Raw genomic sequence first — 14,006 nt, forward strand, 5'->3', positions numbered from 1 at the left:
CGATTACTCTCTTTAGACAACCCATACCCTGGGCCAGGAAGGTCAAGTACCTGGGCGTTACCCTGGATGCATCGATGACATTCCGCCCGCATATAAAATCAGTCCGTGACCGTGCCGCGTTTATTCTCGGTAGACTCTACCCCATGATCTGTAAGCGGAGTAAAATGTCCCTTCGGAACAAGGTGACACTTTACAAAACTTGCATAAGGCCCGTCATAACTTACGCGAGTGTGGTGTTCGCTCACGCGGCCCGCACACACATAGACACCCTCCAATCCCTACAATCCCGCTTTTGCAGGTTAGCTGTCGGGGCTCCGTGGTTCGTGAGGAACGTTGATCTACACGACGACCTGGGCCTCGAATCAATTCGGAAATACATGAAGTCAGCGTCGGAACGATACTTCGATAAGGCTATGCGTCATGATAATCGCCTTATCGTTGCCGCCGCTGACTACTCCCCGAATCCTGATCATGCAGGAGCCAGTCACCGTCGACGCCCTAGACACGTCCTTACGGATCCATCAGATCCAATAACCTTTGCATTAGATGCCTTCAGCTCTAATACTAGGGGCAGGCTTAGGGACCCCGGTAACCGTACTCGTCGAACTCGACAAAGAGGTCGACGTGTAACCTAACCCGTGCATCAGCCCGCTGAGTTTCTCGCCGGATCTTCTCAGCGGGTCGCGATTCCGATCCGGTAGTAGATTCATTCGCGAAACAATTGCTCTTGAGTTGTTAGGTCTCCTTCGGAGGCGCTCGGGCAGTTGTTAGCAAATCCCACCCCTCTTGGCTGAGCCTTTGCTCGCCCACCTGTCCTGGTGAAACTGGAAAGGCCTTCGGGCCACCAGCAAAGTTTCAATGATAAAAAAAAAAAAAAAAAAATTAGGATTCCTTTTGTTTGATTTAAGTTTATACAAAAGTTTAGGTCTTTTATTTATCGATTGAGGCACTACGAAATCTGCCGGGTCCGCTAGTCAATAATAAAATTCAGTTTCCGAAGCGAAGCGAGGGCGGGTCGCTAGTTTAAAGATTTATGAAAGATTTGTTTTGTGTTGCTTCGTTGCCAGGCGGTGCGGGTCGCGGTCGAAGCGGCGATAAGTCGCGGCGTAAAAATAGGTGCACGTGAAGCGACGTCGTATTGCAGAGGTGGAAGCGCGCGCATGCGCTTCAGTGTGGCCATAGCTGAGAATGAGGATTCTCGATTTTTACCTAATGTCAAGGTTGAAATTGTTTGCAAAAAAAAATCCCCGAAAGGAGTTTCTGGTTCGAATGAAAACAACTGTCTTGTCCAAGTGTTGGTTTAATACTATTCTATTATTACAAACTAGCTGACCCGGCAGACTTCGTAGTGCCCGGGGGACACATCAAAGGAAAAAGTAAATTGTTATTTGTATTCAATTCCGAGCATTTTCATATTTATCTACCTTTTAAACCTTCCCTGGACTTCCACAAATAATTCAAGACCAAAATTAGCCAAATCGGTTCAGCCGTTCTCGAGTTTTAGCGAGACTAACGAACAGCAATTCATTATGCACTACACTACATCCCTGTTGCCGCAGTGACATTATGCGTCTCCGTCATTCACGAGCGTGAAGATACAAAATTACTTACGCACACTTAAGTGCTTCATTTGTGATAACAATGTGCACGTGATATTCTGGACAACTTTAGAATAGACCGCTGACAGGCTTATTAAACTAAGGAGTGAACTGTAACACGATCGGTATAATATTTGTTAAATTTATAGAACAATTAATATACAAGTGTCGCGGGTGGCGTTGCTGTGCGAAGTGAGAAACGCACGGTGTAGAACCGCGGCCCCGCGTCGCTCAAGCTTTTATGTCCGACATGTGACAAGATTAACATTTTTTCCTACCTACGCTAATAACCTTAAGAAGCTATATCAGCGTTACTCTATCGTGTAGGTGAGCTCTTGGAGTTCGAACCGGAGATTTTGCTAACACTGGCCCTAGCAAGAGCAGTGCTTTGCAGAATCTACCACCGGATCGGAAACGCGACCCACTGAGAATGATTAACAATCTCGCACAAGTGGGGCTTGATTCGTAAGCCGCTGTGGAGTTTGAGCGAGTGGGTGTTCAAGTCACGTCAATCTTACAAAATATGAAGAAAAATAAAACAATATTAAAAAAATACATTCTTATAATTAACTACAGCTTCTGTCGAGACATCCTCTTAGAACGCTCACACGATTTAATTGAAGTATTTTTATAAAACGACTTTGTTTGTTCTTTAAAGTATTTCTCAGTCACAGCTCAATGTAAATTAAGAAAATATATTTATGTGCATTTCATTCCATTGTACGGTAGGCAGCGGCTTGGCTCTGCCCCTGGCATTGCTGAAGTCCATGGGCGACGGTAGTCACTCACCATCAGGTGGGCTGTATGCTCGTCGGCCTACAAGGACAATAAAAAAAATATTGTAATATGTGATTGGGTACTTAAGGCTGTTTCGAATGACTAAACATAAGCAACTCTTCTAAATCGCTAAAACATCCATAGCTTATCATTAAAATAGGAAAATTTTAACACTTAGCAACACTGAAAGGCAATTGGCGCGCGCGCGAAACATTCCCCAAAATCAACATGGCGAGGGTTCGTAGCGCGCTGTGCGTACATTCAAACACCCGGTAATACCGCGTCAGATTTAACACCATTTGAATTAAATCATACGAAATTCGAAATTAAAATGGTACGGTGCATCATAAGCTAGTCGTTTATATTGTATTTCGTGTGTGCAAGTGTTGTTGTTTGCATGAGTGTTACTGATGATGCGGGAGTGCGGGACGATGGACGTGATTCGCCGGCCAGCACTGAAAAGCTAACGTACGTATTGATGTGGCGCAATTGAAAAACAAGAAAAAAAAAAAAAAAACCTAACCACTCGCAAAAATGGGAAATTTAAAACTGAACAGAATTATACAATCTATACTAATTTAAAAATCTAGTGGTTTTTACGGATGTTCCTTTATAACTACTGTACCGTGCATCCGATTGACTTGAAACTTGGTATCCACGTAGAAAATACATGTACTTAATGGATAGCTTAATATTTATATGAATGTTGGACTCCTTAATAATAATGAGAATAAATAATAATGTTAATTTTAAATGCCCAGCGAAACGGGCGAGTACGGCTAGTGGACTAATAAGCGTGTTGAATACAAAGAAAAAATAATTAAAGTACATATGTACATACCTACCGCATTTCTTTTTACATAGGATGCGCGCAGATAATTTGTCGTAACATTAAATTTTGAGTTTCATCGAATTTTGGATGTACTCAGAATTGGCACATTACCGTAAAATGGATCGTAAACGCGTACTTTCATGATCTGTTGGCATTTGTATCAGCGGCGGTTGCCATGGCCAGACACCACGTTTAAGTTCTGAAGAACTGGCTTCTTTTTGCTAGTTAAGATTGGGTTTGCTTTGCTAGTTAAGATTGGGTTTGGATTGGAAGGATTGGCGGATACCCATGCTTATCAGTAGAATGAATTGTTTCCTTCCTTTTTTTATTGCTTAGACGGGTGAACGAGCTCACAGCCTACCTGGTGTTAAGTGGTTACTGGAGCCCATAGACATTTACAACGTAAATGCGCCACCCACTTTGAGATGTAAGTTCTAAGGTCTCAGTATAGTTACTACGGCTGCTCCACCTTTCAAACCGAAACGCATTACTGCTTCACGGCAGAAATAGGCGGGGTGGTGGTACCTACCCGTGCGGTCTCACAAGAGGTCCTACCACCAGTAAAACTTCTTTCCTGAAGTACACTATTTCTATACCCGATTCGTCAAAATCGATTCTTCGGTTTTGGCTTGAAAACACGAACGGACAGGGATACCTTGGTCTTAACAAATAATATTATTTGCTAAGTTGAATTTTGATCAATTAAAAGTAAATTCTAATCATCTTTAAATAAAGTGGAATTTGTGTCAAAACCGTTTAGTGATCGGTAGTATGGCAATAGACAGAAACTAATCCCAAACAACACTATTGTTTATCGTCTATTGTTATTTTTAACTTATGTCCTGTCATCCTTAATGTACTTTTCTTCAATAAATTTGCTATATCTGACAACAGATTCTACTGTTTCATTATATGTATTGATGAGATAAACCGTATTAATAACCTTTGTATTTAATGTTGTTTCTGTTCCTTCTTTTTCTATCATTATCGCTACTATCATTATATTTATATGGAGTCTGTTCTTGATATCGTTCAGCAAAGAAAAATTTTACTTAACAGATATTTTTCTGAAATTGTCATCAGACAGCCAATATTCAAATGCCCCTAATATTTTAATTTTGAAAATAATATTTCGTGTTACACCGTGTTTTTAGGTTGTGGCGGGTAGCCATCATACAACGCAAGATATTTGACAGATGCCTGAATCTCGCTTACGACATTTTCAAGATAAGCTCGCATATATACAAGTTCCGAACAACAACATTTGACCGTCGGTCTACTGAGCAATATCACCCGCTCGGTGGAAGATCTTCCCTTTGTCGTATATCTCTACAAGGTCAATCTGAAGTTTTCTTTGAACTCCATTCCATTCGTTCATTCGTTTCCGAGTCTATAGAGAACATACTCACTTCGTATATTATATAATAATATATTTCTTCTCATTCACTCTTGACAGTGCGGTCTTTATCGTCATGTAGTGTTGGAGGGGGCAGATTTGACGAATCTTTGTACATAAATAGACGTAACCAGTATGTAAAGTGAATTGAACAGACGTGAAAATAACTGGAAAGGCCTTGTGGCGGCAGCCATCATGCAACGCAAGATATTTGACAGATGCCTGAATCTCGCCGAGAGATAATCTCCCATGTCCCCACTAAGCACATACTCTTCTTTAGGCTGATCATTAAAATATTTACTACCGACAGTTGAGCATATTCTAAGATCGTACGGATTGGTACCACAGTCCTACCTATTACTGTCGCGAAGCATTCATGATTTCCGGTTTCAATGGTAATATAGCCATAATACAATACAATTGAGAATTCAACTTCACGTCTTAGATCTGGTTGCGGCGTGGTGGTAGGACTTCTTCTGAGTCCGCACGGGTAGGTACCACCACCCTGCCTATTTCTGCCCCGAAGGAGTAATGTGTTTCGGTTTGAAGGGTGGGGTAGCCGTTGTAACTATACTAAGGCCTTAGAACTCATATCTCACGGTGGGTGGTGGTATTTACGTTGTAGACATCTTTGGACTCCGGTAACCACTTAACACCAGATGGGTTGTGTTCTCGTCCACCCATTTATGAAAAAAAGCGGTATTAAAGTAAACATATTTACAGGATTTAGGCTGCGGAAGTATAAGACAGAATACTTCTGAAGGTTTTAATTCTACTACGTGTGAGCGGAGAACACTATTTGAATTTTTTATATTTAAGAATCTTCAATAGCATTTTTTTTTTAATTGTCAGTACCCTTTTTTGTTCCAAATAAAAGTGCGATTTTGTTAAAAGTAATTCGTTACGTAGACGATTTTTGAAAGACATTTAAAAAATAATTATTATTTCTCTTTTCATACGTAATGTTTATTGAAAAGGAACAATAGAAATAGATTACATGAGTATTAAGGTGATTTAAATTAGCTAAATTAATGGGTGAATTTGAAACCATAACCATTTATTTCCGATTAACTAAAATTAGCTAAATTAATTGGGTGAATCTGAAAACATGACCATTTATTTTCGATTATGTAAAATTATTGATTAGTTACATAAGCAAAACAAAGCTGTACTAAAAAGCTACACTAAATCGTAGGGTTATACGTAACCACGTGCAAAAAAAACCACATCAAATGAAGACCCAATGATTATTTTTTCCCTACTTATTCGCTGATAGTCTAAGGGGCTATTCCAGCAGGGCAGATGAGTAGGTGAGCTCACGGGCTCAACCTGAGAGAATTTACTAACACTAGCCCATAGCAAGAGCAGTGCTTCGCAAAATCTACAACCGAATTTGAATCCCGGAAAACTTGTTCTTGAAACCAATTAGTTTCCTGGCCTCTGTTTGAAGGAACATTGCTTTGTGCATAAAAATCAAGATCGAATGAAATAATAAATACATATCTAGAAGATCGCAAAGCTCTCACTCATTTCGTTTCTTTCACGCATGGGCCTTTTTTTTTAAATGCTTATATGGGTGGACGAGCTCACAGCCCACCTGGTGTGAAGTGGTTACTGGAGCCCATAGACATCTACAACGTAAATGCGCCACCCACCTTGAGATATAAGTTCTAAGGTCTCAGTATAGTTACAACGGCCCCCGATCACCCTCTTCGGCCAACCTATACCCTGGGCCAGGAAGGTCAAGTACCTGGGAGTCACCCTGGATGCATCCATGACATTCCGCCCGCATATAAAAACAGTCCGCGACCATGCCGCATTTATTCTCGGCAGACTCTATCCCATGATCTGTAAGCGGAGTAAAATGTCCCTTCGGAACAAGGTGACACTTTACAAAACTTGCATAAGGCCCATCATGACTTACGCGAGTGTGGTGTTCGCTCACGCGGCCCGCACACACATAGACACCCTCCAATCCTTACAATCCCGCTTTTGCAGGTTAGCCGTCGGGGCTCCGTGGTTCGTGAGGAACGTCGACCTTCACGACGACCTGGGCCTCGAATCGATCCGCAAACACATGAAGTTAGTGTCGGAACGTTACTTCGATAAGGCTATGCGTCATGATAATCGCCTTATCGTTGCCGCCGCTGATTACTCCCCGAATCCTGATCACGCAGGAGCAAGTCACCGTCGTCGCCCTAGACACGTCCTTACGGATCCATCAGATCCAATAACTCTTGCATTAGATACCTTCAGCTCTAACACTAGGAGCAGGCTGAGGAACCTCGGTAACCGTACTCGTCGAACTCGACAAAGAGGTCGACGTGCAACCTAACCCATGCATCAGCCCGCTGAGTTTCTCGCCGGATCTTCTCAGTGGGTCGCGATTCCGATCCGGTAGTAGATTCATTCGCGAAGCAATTGCTCTTGAGTTGTTAGGTCTCCTTCGGAGGCGCTCGGGCAGTTGTTAGCAAATCCCCCCCCTCCTGGCTGAGCCTTTGCTCGCCCACCTGTCCTGGTGAAGCTGGAAAGGCCTCCGGGACACCAGTAATCTTTCAGTCATAAAAAAAAAAAAAAAAAAAAAAAAAAAAAAAAAAAAAAAAAAAAAAAAAAAAAAAAGTTACAACGTCAACCTCACCCTTCGAACCGAAACGCATTACTGCTTCACGGCGGAAATAAAAACGGGCCTTTGAACATCACAAGTTTACCGGGGTATTTAAAGGGCTTTTATAAAAAAAAAGCTCATATTAATAAAGCACAATTCCTTTGTTCTTTCGTCCTTAAACAACAAACGCGGAGCTGTTTTGTAGCAAGGTTCCAGTATTGGCACGTCACCAAACTCCGCCTACACCAGACATAATATTGTGTAACCTTTAATAATTGTTGATTACACGGATTTGCGTAACATTTATACTGAACATTCTGAAGCTCATAAAGTTTCGCGTTATATGATTGGCTGTTTATTGATTTCTTCTCTTCGTTGTTTGCCAAAATTGCTGACGTAACAGCCACATGAAAATCAACCAAGTCAAAAACACAAAAATAATTGGTTTCTTATTAAATAACCTAATTAGGATTCCGTCTACTGTGGGTTACAGAGACTGATGTAAATACTTAAATAAGTTTACAACGCGTGTCCTATAATGCGGAACAAATCTACCGTGTTATATGGGGGATTAATAAATTACTAGAGGTCCTGCAATAGTCGAAATTCGACTATAATTAATTGGAATTGTAAGTTTGTACACTATTATGATTGTATTTTATACTTCTATAATCACAAATTTCGCCAAGACTACACTATAAAAAATATTAACAAAGACAAACAATATTTAATCTCAATTTGACAACAGACGTCAAGAACAAAAGTTTGACAATAAATAGTATGCATGCGTGTGTGCGTCAAATACATGGTATGTAGTGTGTGTAATGTTTTCTTTATTGATGTACTGTATATTTTACGCATTATTTAAAAAAAAATGCATTGAAGTGCATTGTGCACTTCTTCTCTATATTCTATATAAGTGTGGAAAATTTCACACTCCTCCGTCCGCGCAATTTACGTAAAAAGGGATACAAAGTTTTTGCTTCACGTATTAATATATAGATTGTTACGTCTCCAACTCGAAGCATTGGAGGTACGAAGTGTTATCAACACAACATTCAGTCTTAAAGGATCTGATAACACTCCCTTTCAGGACGTATTATTCCAGAGGACATATTACGTAAAATATTCATATTTTTTTTCCTACCTGATAGCCTTGGGAGGCAATTTCAGCATAACCTTAACTAGTAGGTGAACTCACGGGCTCAAACCGGAGTGATGCTAACACTAACCCTAGCAAGAGCAGTGCTTTGCAGAATCTACCACCGGATCGGAAACGCGACCCACTGAGAAGATCCAGCGAGAAACTCAGTGGGCTGTGTCTATGGGTTAATTCGCTCGTCGAGCCCTTCGTCGCAAGCGATGGGTTCGAGAAGGATGACGATCGGTGCTTGAGGGTCCTAAAAGCACCAAGAGTGGATCTACAGGATCCGACAAGACATGATTCGGGTGACGGCGGTTTTGCGTTACCCCGTCGCGGTCGGATAAGTGTATTTTATATAGTCGTTTTTACACCAGCAATATTAGGGAATTCCTTTAGAGCCAGTTTACTGGTGGTAGGATCTCTTGTGAGTTCACACGGGTAGGTACCACCGCCCTGCCTATATCTGCCATGAAGCAGTTTCGGTTTGAAGGGTGGGGCAGCCGTTGTAACTATACTGAGACCTTAGAACATATATCTCAAGTTGGGTGGCGCATTTACGTCTAGATGTTAATGGGCTCACCTACCCATCCACGCGTAGCTGGAATAGCCTTATAGGCTACTAGCGAATAGGTATGGAAAAAAATACATTACACAATTTTACCAGTGAAAAATATTTAAAGCCGTACCCTCTAATTGTTACCCATTAAAATTCTAGTCAAAGCTACTGCGTTATTGTGACAACAAGCTGGTTGAATATTATAAGTGTCTTTATCCCCTTTGTTTGATAATCGTATTGAATTTGAACTATCTTAATGCTGGTAAAATAGTTCAACGGAGCGTAGGTAATTGTGGAAAAGTAATTATTAAACACCAAATAGATAGTTTAATCTATATATTAATACGTGAAGCAAAAACTTTGTATCCCTTTTTAAGAAAATTGCGCGAACGGAGGAGTATGAAATTTTCCACACTTATAGAGAATATAGAGAAGAAGTGCACAATGCTAATATATTTTTAAATAATGCATAAAAGATACATTAAATCAATAAAGAAAACATTACACACACTACATACCATGTATTTGACGCACACACGCATGCATACTATTTACTGTCAAACTTTTGTTCTTGACGTCTGTTGTCAAATTGAGAATAGAATATGATTTATCTTTGTTAATATTTTTTATACTGTAGTCTTGGCGAAATTTGTGATTATAGAAGTATAAAATACAATCATAATAGTGTACAAATTTACAATTCCAATTAATTATAGTCGAATTTCGACTACTGCGGGACCTCTAGTAATGCTTAATGCATATTGCAGATAGAAAGAAAATATCACACAAGCGCTATAGATAGCCAATAATAAACTAAGAATAGTGTTTGTTCATAAAGCTGCATTTGATGTTGATATTGTAACACGCACGGGAAGACTGCGTTTATGTTACCTTAACACCAGGAACTTCGTCACACAATCTAATTTAGTATCGTGTTATTTAAAGATGTAACCTAAAATTGCATTATTTCACTACAATAGCACTGACACGTCATCTATTGGCAGCATTCCAGAACATTCGAGGCGTCACCTGCAGCGTCATCTCGACTAAGCTATACTTTTTAATTATACATTGTTCCCGACCGCGCGTAGTTGGAATAGTCCCATAAGCTATTAGCGATTTGATAGGAAGAAAAAAAATAGTTTTGATAACATCACTTCGGATGTTATGCTTAATAGAGCGCCATTACCGTTGACTACAAATATTTCCCCATGCGTAAGTTTCTAGTAGTAACCCTTTAAAAAATTTTTTTGTTGCTTATGTGTGTGGATGAGCTCACGGCTCACCTGGTCTTGACACCACCTTAAAACCAGGTGGACTGTGATCTCGTCCGCCAATCTAAGCAATAAATAAATAATAAAGCCCTGTGAGAGCTTATTCTGTGATGGATACACAAAGGCAGGTGGCGACCGATTTGTAAGTTTGGAACTCCTCCAACCTAGAAATCCTAGTCATTGAGTTGGAAAACAATCGGCCAAAAACGCTGTTACAAGAAAATCAGAAAATAAACTAGTATTTGTCAAAAAAAAACATAAGGGTGAGAACGTGATCTTTTTTTTATATCCCTACCTATGCTGATAGCCTTGAGAGGCTATTTCAGCTTCGCCCTAACATGTAGGTGAGCTCACGGGGCTCAAACCGGAGTGATGCTAGCACTCACCCTAGCAAGAGCAGTGCTTCGCAGTATCTACCACCGCATCGGAAACATGACCTACTGAGAAGATCCGGCGAGAAACTCAGTGGGCTGTGTCTGTGGGTTAATTCGCTCGTCGAGCCCTTCGTTGCAAGTGACGGGTTCGACGAGGACGGTGACCGGAACAATGTGGTCATGGCGCTTGCAACACCATCGAAACATCGGGAACATATCGAGGGATGAGAGGCTATTCGGTTCAAGCGATATTTTTGCAACTTTCCAGGAGTAACATTTTAAGTAAAAAATTTGGAAACTTGGAAATTTGAACTACTTCAGCTATTTTAATGGAGTAAACATAATTGAAGTTCAATTAGAAACGTCGAACTGTTGATGCTAATACCAAATAAAACGGACATTTAATTACAAAGATAAATGTAGCGTGTTGAGCGAAATCACGCTGAAACCTAAAAGTATTTCACCCCTCGATATTAGATATGAAAATCGTGGAATTATAAAAAACCCGTTCAATAATAGTCAATAATGGATAGCCGAGAAAATTTAAAACTAATTCTTAAAAAAGGGAACTTTGTAAAAAAACTCGTTGTCTTTACTTTTACTCTTCACTGTAATAATGCTCATTGAATTCCAGCGAGTACTTTTTTTTACAATAGTCACGTTTCGTTTGTCGTAGGCATTTCTCGGGTTTCAGTGCGATTTCGTGTAGCTCGTCTAGACGTATTTTCGATCCAAGGACAAAGTTTCGTTACAATCAGATCAAGATTTGCCTGGAGTTCTGTATTCGTGTTTTGTTGGGAAGTTATTCCCTATTCTGCAGAATGGTTTGGGATAAGTGGCCGCAGGATATTTAAAAAAATATTAAAGGCTCTCCTGGGATACCAGGTTAGGCGAGCCCACAGATATGAACAACGTAAACACCGGCACCCATTTTGGTACGTGAGTTCTAATTCTCAGTTCTTTACACAACGACTGGGCCAACCTTCAAGCCGGAATGCATTACTGCTTCACGGCAGAAATCGGCAAGGCAAGGTAGCCATTCGTACGGTCTCATTAGACCAGTATAAGCTTGATATCATGTATATTATGCTGGTTTTTAATTGAGCATAAACCTGAAGAGTCACACTGGGTAAACAGTGGACTGATCTGACCAATTGTTGTAGTCAATCGAACCATAAGAGGATTGTGGTACCTACCCGAGCGGACTCAGAACACACCCCGCCGCTATACAATACAATTTGAGACTTCCACCTAAGAAGACAATAGATGAGCCACGAGAACATTCACCCATAGAAGCCATAAAAATAATAAATAAACGTTACTAATGCGGCAATTTCGTCCGACTTTTCGTTGGCCAAGCTAGTCTCAAACGTATGTGTAGACATTTGACTACAGCCTAAGTAAGTAGGTCCCGCTGGCAGGCGTCCCAGCCCCGTAATAACCCGCTCTACTTTTATTTAACGCCCCCACCCCCTGTTGTCAAACTTTTGATAACATTATTACGGTCACCTATTTCATCGTGATATTTTTCGTATATTATACCGTCTATAATCTTCCCTATAGACTTCGAGGCGAAGATACGAATATCGTCAATGTAGTCGAAGTCTATTTTATGCATTCTTATTTATTTTGTCCTACCTAAGCTGATAGCCCTAGCGGCTATGTCAGGGTAACCCTAACTTTAGTAGGTGAGCTCACGGGGCTCAAACCTGACGTTGTTGCTAACACGAACCCTAGCAAGAGCCGTGCTTCGCAGAATCTACCACCGGGTCGGAAACGCGACCCACTGAGAAGATCCGGCGAGAAACTCAGTGGGCTTGCATTCTTAATGATAACTCAATAACTACTAGTCATATCTTGATAAAATAAATAGTAGCATGAGAGGCATCAAGTTTCAAATAAATAAACGGATTATGAAAATCGGTTCGCCTAGAAAAAGGTATTAGGTAAGACACATTAAAAGAAACCAATAAGGCATATTTTAGAATTATAAATTGAACGCTGTTGTAAGTCGTAGTGTTAGAATTAGATAAAGAATTGTATGTGTCACTCTATGATTCATAAGCCAGTCGATTTATAGATTTATTGGTACGAACCAGCCGATGCACGGTTAGTCGTCGCACACATTATAGCACATATGCCCGACGTTAATCAGGCCTTATCATTTAATATTATACACGAAAAAGGAAAACATGGAGAAATACCTAAAAAAAAATTCGTTGAAAAAGTTCGGGTATCAAGAATGCCCTCTGAAATCCATCGTTTGGTCTTCCGCGGTCATGAAACTCCGGTGAAATTTTTAATTTAAGGATAATAAGCTGTGTGAGATCTTTCCAATTAAGATTATATGTTTGAAAGGTCCTTTTTTGGCAATTAGAGATACGGTTAGATCGATTATGTCTGCGTTCTACTATGAAGCTTTTCCCGTCATGTGGTTGCGAAAAATATGCGAGACAAGAGAACCACACAGACGCTCAGACACAGTTGCTTATAGACCTCATCAATGCCAGGAACAGAGCCAAGCGCCTAGCTACGGTTAAGTACTCTGAAAACAGGTACACTTCTTAAGTATGGAGCCCATAGACATCTACAACGTAAATGCGCCACCCACCTTGAGATATAAGTTCTAAGATCTCAGTACAGTTACAATGGCTGCCCCGCCCTTCAAACCGAAACGCATTACTGCTTCACGGCAGAAATAGGCAGGGTGACGGTACCTACCCGCGCGGACTCACAAATGTATATGTTCATACCTACAATATTTGGAAAAAAGCAAGCCTCGAGTCACGCTGATTCTTCTCCGTCGTGAAACTGTATTCCGAATCGGTGGCAAAAGTCATAACCATTTAAAATTTCTGAAAAGTTCTGTTTCATTAAATTAGAAACTATTAACATTCACGGTTAGCTTTCATCCCTTGATTGGGAGTCAAATACGAGCTGCGGTACAGTGATTATCTAACCTCTCGACCAACAATGCGATCATAGATAGAAAGAAACATTAAGGTTCAACCTACACACGAACGTCAATTATACTTATTTGCCCTTTAGAAAAATATATATTACACAAAGGCGATATGATATAATATGATATTGTTACGGGTTTATATTTACAGGCTTTTGCGATTGGTACAGTCGAGAAGGCGTGGTGAGTATAGTAATCGGTGAAATGGATGCAACCTTGAGGCTCGTCCGCTTTAAAGTTCAGTGTTAATGATTCCGCATACTCGATGGTGGTATGTTTTATTGAGTGTTCGATAGGAATACTCGTTTTACGGAAATTAAAATAACTATATATAAAACTGGACTAATATTTAATCAGAGTAACTCAATGAAGGGACCTTGTGTAGAGAGGCTTTTTGCAAAAAAAATGGATGGTTTTCAAATAGATCACATGAAAGGATAATGCTATTTATGTTTTTTAAATATTTTTAATTCAAAATACATAATAAA

At 40.3% G+C, this 14,006-nt stretch overlaps 1 protein-coding gene across 1 annotated transcript in view; it reads left to right on the forward strand.

The window, feature by feature from the left end:
• Positions 1 to 2,599: 2,599 nt before the first annotated feature.
• Positions 2,600 to 14,006, forward strand: part of LOC114242572 (cholesterol transporter ABCA5) — a 66,552-nt gene continuing 55,145 nt past the window's right edge. The window contains exon 1 of the mRNA XM_028173777.2: positions 2,600 to 2,843. Coding sequence (XP_028029578.2) covers positions 2,773 to 2,843 — 71 coding nt within the window. The 5' untranslated portion in view covers positions 2,600 to 2,772. The remainder of the gene's footprint in view (positions 2,844 to 14,006) is intronic.

The sequence above is a fragment of the Bombyx mandarina genome, chromosome 16, assembly GCF_030267445.1.
Source record: "Bombyx mandarina strain Sakado chromosome 16, ASM3026744v2".
In the NCBI taxonomy this organism is placed as follows: domain Eukaryota; kingdom Metazoa; phylum Arthropoda; class Insecta; order Lepidoptera; family Bombycidae; genus Bombyx; species Bombyx mandarina.